Source organism: Neofelis nebulosa, chromosome 9 (assembly GCF_028018385.1).
Source record: "Neofelis nebulosa isolate mNeoNeb1 chromosome 9, mNeoNeb1.pri, whole genome shotgun sequence".
NCBI classification, from domain to species: Eukaryota; Metazoa; Chordata; class Mammalia; order Carnivora; family Felidae; genus Neofelis; species Neofelis nebulosa.
The window spans coordinates 78,767,271-78,782,361 of NC_080790.1; the positions used below are offsets into that span (position 1 = coordinate 78,767,271).

The following is a 15,091-nucleotide window of genomic DNA, read 5'->3' on the forward strand; positions in this document are numbered from 1 at the left end:
TCACAGAAGATCATTCCGACTACAGTGAATAACAGACTATGGTAAGGACAGTGGAGGAGTGGAAGGCCTGTTGGAGGCTATGGTGTAACCCAGGGAGAGGTAATGGTGGCTTAGAAGAGAGCAGTGGCAGTGTGGAGGAGAGAGTTAGACTCAAGATATATTTAGGAGGCAGACTTTGTGAAAGACTAGATGTGGAGAGGTGAAGAAAAGCAGCTGGCCACTGAGGCTCTGCTTGAGAACAAACCGATTACAACCCTCAAGTAGTGCAGCTTGGCCACATCCACCTAAGTCGGTTAGGCTGCCCCTAGAGGGCAATGGTAGTAATATTCTTATGACAGTCTTCATTTACTCAACAGGTGTATGTTAAATAAGCATCATCTATATAGCACTTCTAAGTTATTTATCTACACAGGTTGCCTACTAAACAACTGTTAAAGACATATTCACTGTATATAAATACAAGTGCCTAACTAATTGGTTTAATGACACGAATTCTCAAGATATGTGGTATGTTCTGGGTCCTAGAAAAGAAATGTTCAAAAACAAAATCATAAAAACTGTAAAGTAAGACATTATCTAAGTAAGGAGTTAAAACACTGTGTTCTATGCACAGTATAACACAGTGGTTAATAGGATGGTCTTTGTAGTTATAAAGGCATGGGTTTGAATCCCTGCTTAATAATCTATTAGTAGCATAATTTGAACAAACTACTTAACCTTTCTAAGCTTCACCTTCCTTATCTAAATGAATGAGACTAACAGTATCTATAACGCATGCAGAAATGTTTGTAAAGTACGTAGTATAGTGCCACAGAAGCAATTCTTCTTAACAATCTTGATAACCTTGATTATAAAAATCTTGACTCATAAGACATTAACAATCTCTAATAACCTAAACATTACACAGAGAAAGTAAGAACAAATTTTAAGCAATCTATTCACTAAAGAAAAGGGAGCATGCATGTTTTAATTTTGAAACTATTATCAAGTACGCTTCATAAATGTGCAAAATAAAAATTAAAAAAATTATTATAAAATATTTTTTACTATTCTTTTGCCAACAATCTTACATTAAAACTTTAGCTATAGCTTTAAAAGATCATTTGTTCAGTCTGATTTGATAGGGGCTAGTCACAGACAGAGCAGTGAATAAAAATGCTCTCAGTCTAAACTCTCACATTTCCTATTATCCCTGAGTTTTTAAAGAGAGTCATAGGATAGGTTGGAGATAAGAACAATATTTTATAAAATAAAGAAAAGATTTAATCCTGGTTCTTACCTGATAAGTAAATACCCCATGATTGGACGTGTTAATAAATAAAGTATTTTCTACATTTCCCACTACTCTTGCAAGAAAAACTACATCAAATGACGTATTTCCTCCTGGAAGTATTTTCTGAAAAAGAAGAGCAACAAATAAAGTTAAATGAGTAACTAAAAAATCCGATTATGCTGACCGCAATTAAATAGCCGAAGTTTGTAAAGCAATCATCTCACAATCATTTCCATGAACTAGATTCTCCCACTGAAGGTTTAAGCTTTAAATTAGCCAAATTATTCTGCAATGAAAAATAATAAAAACGATGTCTTCATACTGATGTCTACAGTCACACAGCTTTATCAAATACCAATTAGATGCTGTTCATTCAACAATCATTAGGCTGGAATGAAGTACCTAATTACAGACTGTTCCATCATCACATAATTCAGTAGGAGTTGAGCTGAGGCTGGGCTTCTTATATAGATGTACTACTCTACAACTAAACAACAACTTGTACTATTCCCAAGAAGAAATAAGCCCACGCCTTAACCCCTTGACCTCTGTCAGCCATTCACACATGGCGCTGTATGTGCCAGCAACTTAAATTAGGAAAGAAGGCAGGAGTGACAATACGCACAGAAACTCACTCCTGTTTTCTTGTACAGGTTGAGAATGTCATTGTAGTTAGTGAAATAAAACTTTATTACAACAAAACAATAGGGCTACTCCATGGAGTTCAAGGGACTGTGACTGTAGTTCTGTCTGTGATGAAGCCTTATGATGCATTTTAATGTGTAAAGTCATCAACCTTTCTCATTTGCCTCTATGGCTTGAACTCTAAAACACTCCCCAAATTGTAGCTTAAAATACCAGGCATTGAGACTTCTGGCTTCACCTCAGGAAGCAGAAAGCTGGAAAGAGCATTTCCTGTGCATTATCAACAACCAAAAGGATAATCTACAAAAATGTAACTTTTCTTGACCCTATCACAGAGTTTGCATCAGGTAGCTCAAAATTTAAGGAAAGACAAGCACCTCCAAGGAGAGATGGAATGTGAGTAATGGCTCACCTATGGCAGAAAATGGGAAGATGAGGCTACCATATGAGGGTAAAATAAATTCAGCCAAAATTTTTATACACCGCTAAAAGCTGACAGTGGGCTAAAATCAGAGTATATAACCCCTGGAAGCTGTAGACACTAGATGGAGGTTACATCTGAGCCAAAGTCAGTAAGAGAAGGATACCTGGTAAATCTCTAAGTAGCTTGAAATTAACAAACTTCTAAATAACCCATTGGTCCAAGGGGTAGTCACAGGGAAATTAAAATATTTTGAATCAACTAGAAATTAAAACACGACATATCAAAATTTGCTGGCTGCAGATAAAGCATACTTATTTTGGGAAATGCTTCAAATCAATAATCTATGTTTCCACCTTGAGAAACTAAAAAAAGAATAAATTAAACCCCAAATTTCAGAGATCTAAAAATGTTGAAAAAATTGTTTACAATCAATGAGTATGGTATTCCTACTGACAACAGTTTTTTTTTCAATATATGAAGTTTATTGTCAAATTGGTTTCCATACAACACCCAGTGCTCATCCCAAAAGGTGCCCTCCTCCATACCCATCACCCACCCACCCCTCCCTCCCACCCCCCATCAACCCTCAGTTTGTTCTCAGTTTTTAAGAGTCTCTTATGCTTTGGCTCTCTCCCACTCTAACCTCTTTTTTTTTTTTTCCTTCCCCTTCCCCATGGGTTTCTGTTAAGTTTCTCAGGATCCACATAAGAGTGAAACCATATGGTATCTGTCTTTCTCTGTATGGCTTATTTCACTTAGCATAACACTCTCCAGTTCCATCCATGTTGCTACAAAAGGCCAGATTTCATTCTTTCTCATTGCCATGTAGTACTCCATTGTGTATATAAACCACAATTTCTTTATCCATTCATCAGTTGATGGACATTTAGGCTCTTTCCATAGTTTGGCTATTGTTGAGGGTGCTGCTATAAACATTGGGGTACAAGTGCCCCTATGCATCAGTACTCCTGTACCCCTTGGGTAAATTCCTACTAGTGCTATTGCTGGGTCATAGGGTAGGTCTATTTTTAATTTTTTGAGGAACCTCCACACTGTTTTCCAGAGTGGCTGCACCAGTTTGCATTCCCACCAACAGTGCAAGAGGGTTCCCATTTCTCCACATCCTCTCCAGCATCTATGGTCTCCTGATTTGTTCATTTTGTCCACTCTGACTGGCGTGAGGTGATATCTGAGTGTGGTTTTGATTTGTATTTCCCTGATGAGGAGCGACGTTGAACATCTTTTCATGTGCCTGTTGGCCATCTGGATGTCTTCTTTAGAGAAGTGTCTATTCATGTTTTCTGCCCATTTCTTCACTGGATTATTTGTTTTTCGGGTGTGGAGTTTGGTGAGCTCTTTATAGATTTTGGATACTAGCCCTTTGTCCGATATGTCATTTGCAAAAATCTTTTCCCATTCCGTTGGTTGCCTTTTAGTTTTGTTGGTTGTTTCCTTTGCTGTGCAGAAGCTTTTTATCTTCATAAGGTCCCAGTAGTTCATTTTTGCTTTTAATTCCCTTGCCTTTGGGGATGTGTCAAGTAAGAAATTGCTACGGCTGAGGTCGGAGAGGTCTTTTCCTGCTTTCTCCTCTAGGGTTTTGATGGTTTCCTGTCTCACATTCAGGTCCTTTATCCATTTTGAGTTTATTTTTGTGAATGGTGTGAGAAAGTGGTCTAGTTTCAATCTTCTGCATGTTGCTGTCTATTGACAACAGTTCTAATGTCAATGAAGATACTCAAAAGGCCTGTGGTTTACTACAGGGAAATTTATCCAGCCAGATAAAAAACTGGTTTCCTTTAAAATTTTTATGGGAATGTATGTAAATATTTAAATAATATCTTTCAAAAGCCCATCTAAGTTACAAAAGGTAAGGAAAATCATCATGGAATGCTTAATTCTTAGCATAACCTTTTGCTACTACCAGAACTGGACATCTAGTTTTGAGTAAGTAGGTGACACATTTGGAGATCTGAGTTTCTAATTCTGCCATTAACTGAGTTTGAGGGGCACCTGGGTGGCTCAGTTGGTTAAGCGTTCAACTTTGGCTCTGGTCATGATCTCGCAGTTTGTGGGTTTGGGTCCTGCGTCGGGCTCTGGGCTGACGGCCGGGAGCCTGTTTTGAATTCTGTGTCTCACTCTCTCTCTGCCCCTACCCCACTTGCACTGTCTCTTTCTCTGTCAAAACTAACATTAAAAACAAACAAAAAACAAAAAAACAAAAAAAGAAACTGATTTTGGCAAGTCATTGAACCTTTGTAGGTCTCAATTTCTCCTAATTTCAAAATAAGCCAGTTTTATTAGATGATATCTGAGATCCTAATTATTAAAGAAACCATAAATATGGCCAGTCTCACTGCTTAATTCCTATGGAAGATGGAGGCTTTGCTCCATGATGTCATTTCTATCCGGTGGGAAAGAAGGTGGGGTGGAACAGAGAAGAGTCTAGATATGAGTACAAGTTCTCTTTGACAGTTCTCAATACCTATCAAGACTTGAGTAGATTATTATCTCAGTACTTTTAAGAAGATGTTGAGAAAGAACAAATATTTCCTTTCTTCTTTTTTTAATAACAGGGAAAATCTAATTCCAAGTGACAATGATATAACAAAACAGAACAGCAAAGTCAGACTCAGGAACGTAATCTTCCCATAAGAATTAATCAGATTTGCTACAAATCATCCTTTTGTCCTCTTTCCCAGACACTTTCTAAATTAGATGAATTTGGTATGATGAAAAATTAGAAAACAGTATAAAAAGTAACGAAGAACAAACAAGGTGTGCTAGCTTTAACCGAACATTATCTGCAGCTAAGTATCTCTCACCTTTGTACCACAGCTCAGTCCCTGGCTGGCTCCCTTGGTGAGCTCATCCAGGTCCACGACTTTGTATCTTCACCAGTGACTCTTAAACTTCCATTTCAAGTTCAGTCCTTTCTCTTATTATCCAAACTCAGACACCAACTGTCACTTGGCACTTGGACCTGGATGTCTAAGGACACCTCAAATCTAACACATCCAAAACTGAACTACTGATTGTACTCCCGAAACCTGCTCTATCCTCAGCCTTCTCCATCTCGGTTGATGGCAATTCTGTCCTTTCGTAGCTTGGGGAAAAAACCAGATCTTGACTCTTCTCTTTCTCTTAGTCCCACATCAGGAGAGCTTATTGGCTGTATCTTCAAAATATATCCCAAATCCAACAGCTTTCTTCAGTTCTTCACTCTTGTCAGAGTAATTGTCTTCTTACCATGGGGTACTGCAGCAGCTAATGTAACTGGTGTCCCTGATTCTCCCTTTGCTCTTCATTGTTTTTTGTTTTTTTACTTATTGAGAGAGGGAGCGCATAAGCGGGGGAGAGGCAGAGGGAGGGAATTCCAAGCAGGCTCTGAACTGCCAGCATGGAGCCTGATGTGGGGCTTAAACTCACAAACCCTGGTATCATGACCTGAGCTGAAATAAAGAGCTGGATGCTTAACCGACTGAACCACCCAGGTACCCTATGATCTCTTTTTGATAAGTAGTGATACTTACAAAACGTAAGCTATCATTTCATTTTTCTGCTCAAATCCGTGAAGGCTTCCAAGTTCAATCAGGATAAGAGCCAAAGTCCTCATATCATAGCTTGTACAGCCCTTCACAATCTACCCTACCTATTCCCCTTCACTTCTCTCATTTTTGATCACTCTGGCCTAGCTAACCACACTGTCCTCTTTGCATCCAGGTGTGTTTTCACATAGGAGTCTTTATACTGCCTGTACCTTCTGTCTGGAATGTTCTTCTTCCATATATTCCACTTCCTTCCATACAGTCCTCTCCCTTACCTCCTTCAAGTCTGTTCAAATGTCACCTTCTGAATGAGGCTTGCCCTGACTATCTTATTTAAAATTGGAAGAGTGATGGGGTGCCTGGGTGGCTCAGTCAGTTAAGTGTCCAACTCTTGGTTTCGGCTCAGGTCATGATCTCATGGTTCGTGGGTTCAAGCTCCGCATAAGGCTCTGTGCTCACAGTTGTGAAGCCTGCTTGGGATTCTGTCTCCTCTCTCTTTGCCCCTCCCACTGGTCATCACTTTCTATTTCTCTCTCTCAAAATAAATAAATAAACATTAAAAAAAACTGGAGGAATGATGTCACCATCATGGCAGCAAAAGACATTGTGTCTTTCTGTCCCTTCCCCGCTTTTAATGTTTTATTATTTATTTTTGAGAGAGAGACAGAGTGTGGGTGGGGAAGGGGCAGAGAGAGGGGATACACAGAATCCAGAACAGCTCTAGGCTCTGAGCTGTCAGCACAGAGCCCGATGCGGGGCTCAAACCGACAAGCTGTGAGATCATGACCTGAGCCAAAGTCAGAAGCTCAACTGACTGAGCCACCCAGGTGCCCCTTTTGGTCCCTGCATTTAAGCTATGGATTAGATATCCATCCACAAACTGAAGTGCCTTTGTGGAAAATGTGGGATTCAGCACCATATGCCAGGGGACCTGGGAGTTGTCTCAACCACCTGTACATCTGGTAATAGATGGACAAACTTTAGTATGGGCCACAGAACCAGTACATTTGCCCCAACCACTCTTGCCATGTGGGGAAAAAAAATCTGCAGAGTACTGACCTAGGAAGATGCTCGTGGACAAGAGAGATATTGCAAAAGTCCAGCCTTTCCGGGGACATATTCCATTATGCCATTGAAACAAAAAACAAACAAAAAAGTTTGGTCACAGTGGAAACCTTAAGAGGAATTTTCCCAGTGCCACTCCCTCTTCCGGAACTACCCTGCCAAGGCAACACTCCATGGGAATAAATTATCCAGCAGTGGTGACCTCACCCACAAGAGAAAAGGAGAGCAGTCAATGAGTACCTGGCTATGTGAGTTGTGCAGGACATGGCACGGGAAACCCGTTTCTCTCTAGGGCACCCAGAGTACTGAGGCAGGACCTCCAAAACTGGAGGTGGGAGCAGAGCAGGAAAGGGACAGATAAGAATATCAAAGGGCATTAAAGGTACACAGTTCCTGCTGACTGTGCTCAGGACTTCAGCAGGAAGTCTGCCCATGAGCCTCTGGGAATACTTTACTTGAGGATCCCCATACCATAGGCACTCTAATGCTCTGAGTGCTAAACCCCCATCTCCCCTCACACTGCAGCTGGCTCCTGGAGCTCACTCCCAAATGCAGTGGTGAGAGCAAGTTCAGTAAATGGACTGTTATCAGAAAAACAGTAGGACCTGTGGGTAAGGGAGAAACCACAAACTTGAGCACTATTTTCTGGAAAATCTAAAAGGTGGAGAAAACCCAAATATAACAGCACTAACAAATATAACAGCTGGTGCTGTTATATTACCCCATCTGAAGACAACTAGTAAAGATTTAAAAATGTGTCTGTTACTTCAAATGCAAAAGTGGGAATGCAAAACTACAAGGAACATGAAAAATTGAAACAATGTGATCACAAATAGTAATTCTCCAACAACCAAAAGCACAGAATTTTGCAAACTAGCTGATAAAAGATTCAAAGTAGTTCTTTTGAACAAATTCAATGATCAATAAGAAAATTCAGAAGGGCTGTTCAATGAAATTAGGAAATAACACACAAACAAAATGAAATATTTAACAAAGAGAAGAAATAATTTAGGAAAGAACCAAACTGAAATTCTGGAGCTTAAGATTTCAATGGCTGAAATTAAATAATAATAATAATAATAATAATAATAATAATAATAAAAAGCAATAGACAGCATGTGTGGCAGAGTGAAGCAAACAGAAGATCAAATAAGTGATCTAGAAATTTTGAATTAACCCATTAGAGCAGAACAAAGGAAAAAGAGTCAAAAAGAGTGATGAAAGCCTATCAGGTCTATGGTTTTCCATCAAAGAACAAATATAATAATTAGAGTTTCAGAGAAGAGAGGGAGAAGAGGGCAGAAAGTTTATTCAAAGAAATAATAGGTGAGAACTTCCCAAACTTGGGGAGAAGCTTGGACATCTATATTCATGAAGCTAATAGATAACCCTATTAACTCAATGCAAAAGACCTTCTCCAACACATCGTATAATGAAAGTGTCAAAACTCAAAGATAAAAACAGAATCCTAAAAGTACCCAGGAAAAAAAAGATTGTAACCTACAAAAGAATTCCATGAGGCTACATTAGTGATTTCTTAGCAGAAACTGTATAGGCCAGGAGTGAGATGACATATTCGAAGTACTGAAAGAAAAAACTGCTAGCCAAGAATACTCTTATCTGGCAAAGTTATCCTTCAGATGCAAAGCAGAAATAAAGACTTTCCTGGACTAACAATTCACTGGAGAATTCTGAGGGAGTTCATTACCTCTAGACTTGTTTTGCAAGAAATGCTGAAAAGAATTCTAGCTGAAATGAAAAGACACTAATAGGGGTGCCTGGGTGGCGCAGTCGGTTAAGCGTCCGACTTCAGCCAGGTCACGATCTCGCGGTCCGTGAGTTCGAGCCCCGCGTCAGGCTCTGGGCTGATGGCTCGGAGCCTGGAGCCTGTTTCTGATTCTGTGTCTCCCTCTCTCTCTGCCCCTCCCCCGTTCATGCTCTGTCTCTCTCTGTCCCAAAAATAAATAAAAAACGTTGAAAAAAAATTTAAAAAAAAAAAAAGAAAAGACACTAATAATGACACAAAAACATATGAAAGTATACAACACACCGAGTAAAGGTAAATACACAGTTAGACATAGAAAATTCTAATTCTGTAATGGGTGTGTTAACCACCTAACTGTAATACAAAGGTTAAAGAAGAAGAGTATGAAAAATAATTATAGCTACTATAATTTGTTAATGAATACGAAATATAAAAAGAGTTAAATAATGACATCAAGCATATAAAAAAAGGGGGAAAAATTAAAAAGGTAAAGCTTTTACACGCAACCGAAGTTAAGTTGCTATCAGCTTAAAATGGGCTGCTTTATCTGTAAGATGTTTTACGTAAGCTTCATGGTATCAAGAAGCAAGAACAGATTCACAAAAATTAAAGGGGAAACAGACTGATACCATGGAAAATCACGAGTCTTAAAGTTAGGCAGAAACAGAGGAAAAGAGAATCAGTGGAAATACAAAACACCCACAAAGCCATTAAGAAGATGGCATTAGTAAGTCTTTACATATCAAGAATAACTCTGAATGTTAACAAATAGAATTCACCAATCAAAAGGCACACAGGAACTAGATATAGAAATGAAAGGAATTAAAAGCAAAAATGAACTACTGGGACCTCATGAAGATAAAAAGCTTCTGTACAGCAGAGGAAACAATCAACAAAACTAAAAGGCAACCAACAGAATGGGAAAAGATATTTGCAAATGACATATTGGACAAAGGGCTAGTATCTGAAATCTATAAAGAGCTCACCAAACTCCACACCCGAAAAACAAATAATCCAGTGAAGAAATGGGCAGAAAACATGAATAGACACTTCTCTAGAGAAGACATCCAGATGGCCAACAGGCACATGAAAGGATGCTCAACGTTGCTCCTCATCAGGGAAATACAAATCAAAACCACACTCAGATATCACCTCACGCCAGTCAGAGTGGCTAAAATGAACAAATCAGGAGACCATAGATGCTGGAGAGGGTGTGGAGAAATGGGAACCCTCTTGCACTGTTGGTGGGAATGCAAACTGGTGCAGCCACTCTGAAAAACAGTGTGGAGGTTCCTCAAAAAATTAAAAATAGACCTACCCTATGACCCAGCAATAGAACTGCTAGGAATTTACCCAAGGGGTACAGGAGTACTGATGCATAGGGGCACTTGTACCCCAATGTTTATAGCAGCACTCTCAACAATAGCCAAGTTATGGAAAGAGCCTGTATGTCCATCAACTGATGAATGGATAAAGAAATTGTGGTTTATATACACAATGGAATACTACGTGGCAATGAGAAAGAATGAAATCTGGCCTTTTGTAGCAACATGGATGGAACTGGAGAGTGTTATGCTAAGTGAAATAAGTCATACAGAGAAGGACAGATACCATATGGTTTCACTCTTATGTGGATCCTGAGATACTTAACAGAAGACCATGGGGGAGGGGAAGAAAAAAAATGGCTAGAGAGGGAGGGAGCCAAAACATAAGAGACTCCTAAAAACTGAGAACAAACTGAGGGTTGATGGGGAGTGGGAGGGTGGGGTGGGTGGGTGATGGGTATTGAGGAGGGCACCTGTTGGGATGAGCACTGGGTGTTGTATGGAAACCAATTTGACAATAAATTTCATAAAAAAAAAAGAAAGAAATGAAATCCAACTCTATACTGCGTACAGAAGGCTCACTTCAGTTTTAAGAACACAAACTGGCTCAAAGTGAAGGGCTGGAAAAAGCCATTTAGTCCAAGTGTAAACCAAAAGAGAGTAGGGGTAGCTATGCTTTTATCAGACTAAACAGACTTTAAAAGCCAAAAATGGTCACAAGTGACAAAGAAGGTCATTACATAATGATAAAGGGGCCAATGCTTCAAGAGGATATAACAACTATATATTCATATGTACCCAACATCTGAGCATCTAAATACATTAACAAATATTGACAGATTTGAAGGGAGAAAACAGACAACACAAAAATAAAGCAGAGGACCTCAATACCATACTTTCTTCAATGGATAGATCATCCAGACAGAACAAGCACAAGGAAATGTTGGACTTGACCCATATATTAGACCAAACAGGTCTAACAGACATTTATAGAACATTCCATCTGATAGCAGCAAATACATGTTTTTCTCAAGTGCACATAAAACATTCTCTGATGCAGACCATATGACAATACACAGAAAAAGTCTCATGGCAAATTTAAGAAGATGGAAATAATAACAAGTATATTTTCAGACCATAATGGTATGAAACTAGAAATCAACAAAAGGAAAGCTGGAAAATCTACAAATGTGTGGAAATTAAACAACATATCTCTGAACAACCAAGGGGTCAAAAAAGAAATCAAAAGGGAAACCTAAAAAAAAGATACTCAAACAAAGGAAAATGAAAATACAACATACCAAAACTTATGGGATGCTGCACAAGTAGTTTTAAGAGGGAACTTTATAGTAGTAAATGTATATGTTAAGAAAACAACTCAAATAAACAGCCTAACTTTACACCTCAAGGAAACCTAAAGTCAGCAGAAGGAAAGAAAGAAAAATCAGAGCAGAAATAGCAGAAAAACAATAATGAAAAAAAACAGTGAAACTAAGAGCTGTTTTCAAAAAGATAAAACAAAATTGGCAAACCTCTAGCTACACAAACCATGAAAAAAGAAGAGAATACTCAAAGTCAGAAATGAAAGAGGAGACATTACAATTGATACTACAGAAATACACAGGATCATAAAACACTAGTATGAACAATTATATGCCAATAAATCGGATAAGCTAGAAGAAATGGATAAATGCTGAGAAACAACCTTCCAAGACCGAAACAGGAAGAAATAGAAAATCTGAATAGACCAGTAAGAAGATTGAATCAGAAATCAACAATCTCCCAACATAGAAAACCTCAGGATAAGCTGGTTTCACTAATGAATTCTATCAAATATTTAAAGAAGAATTAATGCCAATCTTTCTCAAATTCTTCCAAAAAACTGAAGGGACACAACATTTCAAAACTCATTTTACAAACCCAGCATTACCCTGATACCAAAGCCAGACAAGAACAAACAAGAAACTACAGACCAATACCCCTGATGAATGTAGATGCAAAAATTCTTAAAAAAATATTAGCAAATGGAATCTAAAACACATTGAAAGTATTATACACCATGACCAAGCAGGATTTACCCTTGGGATGAAAGGATGGTTCAACATATGCAAATCAGTAAATGTGATATACCATATTAACAAAAGATAAAAAGATAAAAATAAAAGATAAAACATAAAAATCAAAAGCATGTGACAAAATACAACATATTTTAATGATAAAAACCCCCAGTAGACTGGGTACAGCTAGGATACAACTCTACATACTAAAGGCCATACATAAGGGTATGTATGGGTGGCTCTCTCGGTTAAGTGTATGACTCCTGATTTTGATTCAGGTCACGCTCTCACAGTTTGTGAGATTGAGCCCTATGTTGGGCTCTGCACTGACAGCATGGAGCCTTCTTGGAATTCTCTCTCTCTCTGCCCCTCCCCTGCTCTCTCTCTTAAAATAAATAAACACAAAAAGATATCTTAGTTAAAAAAAAAAAAAGGCCATATAGGAAAAATCCACAGCTAACATCATACTCAATGACAAAAAACTGAGGATCAGGATGCCCTGATCCTCTAGGATCAGGGTGCCTACTCTTACCACACTTACTCAACATAATACTGAAAGGCCTAGTTAGATCAATTAGGCAAGATGAAGAAATAAAAGGCACCTGAATCAGAAAGGAATAAGTAAAACTGTCATATTTGCAGATGATATGGTCTTTTATATATATATATATATATATATATATATATATATATATATATATATATATATAGAAAAGCCTAAATGTCCATCAACTGATGAATGGATAAAGAAATTGTGGTTTATTTACACAATGGAGTACTACGTGGCAATAAGAATGAAATATGGCCCTTTGTAGCAACATGGATGGAACTGGAGAGTGTTATGCTAAGTGAAATAAGCCATACAGAGAAAGACAGATACCATATGGTTTCACTCTTATGTGGATCCTGAGAAACTTAATAGAAACCCATGGGGGAGGGGAAGAAAAAAAAAAGAGGTTAGAGTGGAAGAGAGCCAAAGCATAAGCGACTCTTAAAAACTGAGAACTGAGGGTTGAAGGGGGTGGGGGGGGGGGAGGGTGGGTGATGGGTATTGAGGAGGGCACCTTTTGGGATGAGCACTGGGTGTTGTATGGAAACCAATTTGACAATAAACTCATATATTGGAAAAAAAAAAAAAGAAAATCCTAAAGACTCAACCAAAAAACTGTTTGAATTAATCAACCAATTTGGTATAGTTGCAGGATATAAAATCAACATATAGAAATCAGTTGTGTTGGTATACACTAACAGTGAAACATCTGAAAAAGAAATAAAGAAAAATATCCTGGTTCACAGTGGCATAAAAAAAAAAAATACCTGGGAATAAATTTAACCAAGAAGGTGAAAGATTTGTACAGCTTTACCCTCATTTTATTGTGCTCCACTTTACTGCACTTTGCAGATAATTGCATTTATTTTATTTATATATATATATATATATATATATTTTTTTTTTTTTTTAAACAAATTGAAGGCCTATAGCAACCCTGCATTGATCAAGTCTACTGGTGCTATTTTTTCCTAGTAGCAGTTGCTCACTTTGTGTCTCTGTGTCACATTTTGGTAATTTCTGCAATATTTCAAACTTTTTATTATTATTATATTTTTTATGGTAATATGTAATTAGTGATTATGACTCACTGAAGACTCAGATAATGGTAAGCATTTTTTAGTAATAAAGTATTCTTAAATTAAGGTATGTACATTGTTTTTTAAGACATAATGCTATTGCATGCTTAACAGGCTACAATAGGGTATAAACAGAAATTTTATGTGCTCTGGAAAACTAAAAAAATTCATTTTATTGTGATACTCACTTTATTGTGATACTCACTTTCTTGCGGTGGTTTGGAACCAAACCCGTAATATCTCTGAGGTATGCCTGTGTTATGAAAACTATACAACCTTGATGAAAGAAACTGAAGAAGACACAAACAAATGGAAAGATACCTCATGCTCATGGATTAGAAGAATATACTGATAACTGTCTGTTAAAATATCCACACTACCTAAAGTCATTTATAGAGTCAGTGCAATCCTTATCAATAGCCCAATGGCATGTTTTACAGAAACAGATAAAACAATCCCAAAATTTGTATGGAAGCATGCAAGACTCAAGAAAGAACAAAGCCTAAGGCATCACACTTCCTGCTTTCAAACTATACTACGAAGCTAAGTGATTAAAACAGTATGGTACAGGCATATAGGCCAATGGAACAGAATAGAGAGCCCAGAAATAAATCCCTGCATATACAGTCAACTAATATTTGACAAGGGAGCCAAGAACACTTCATGGGGAAAGACAGTCTCTTCAACAAATGGTATTAAGAAAACTGGATAACCACATGCAGAAAAATGAAATTGGACTCCTATCTTCCATCACTCACCAGAATTAATTAAAAACGGATCAAAGACTTAAACGTAAGACCTAATACAATAAACCTCCAGAAGAAAACACCGATATTGGCCTGGGCCATGATTTTTTTTAATATGACACCAAAGGCACAGCAACAAAAGCAAAAATCAACAAGTGGGACGACATCAAATTAAAAAATTTCTGCATAGCAAAATAAAAGATCAACAAAACAAAAAGGAAACCTGCAAAATGGGAGAAGATATTTGCAAATTATATGTCAGATAGGAGGTTAATATCTAAAATACATAAAAGAACTCCAATAGTTTAATAACAAAACCCCAAACAATCTGAATAAAAAATGGGCAGAGGAACCAAATAGGTATTTTCCCGAAGGAGACAGGACTACCAGGTATATAAAAAAATGTTCAATAATTCTAATCCTCAGGGAAATGCAAATCAAAACCACAAAGAGATAGCACTTCACAACTGTTAGAATGGCTATCATTAAGAAGAGAAGAGATAACAAGTATTGATGAGATGTGGAGATAAGGGAATCCTGTATACGGTTGGTGGGAATGTAAACTGGTTTAAAACAGTATGGAGGTTCTCAAAAAATTAAAAATAGAACAATCATAT

At 37.7% G+C, this 15,091-nt stretch overlaps 1 protein-coding gene across 1 annotated transcript in view; it reads right to left on the bottom strand.

Moving 5' to 3' along the window:
* TMEM131 (transmembrane protein 131) overlaps positions 1-15,091 on the bottom strand; it is a 239,272-nt gene that overhangs the window by 84,078 nt on the left and 140,103 nt on the right. The window contains exon 6 of the mRNA XM_058684342.1: positions 1,280-1,396. Coding sequence (XP_058540325.1) covers positions 1,280-1,396 — 117 coding nt within the window. The remainder of the gene's footprint in view (positions 1-1,279; positions 1,397-15,091) is intronic.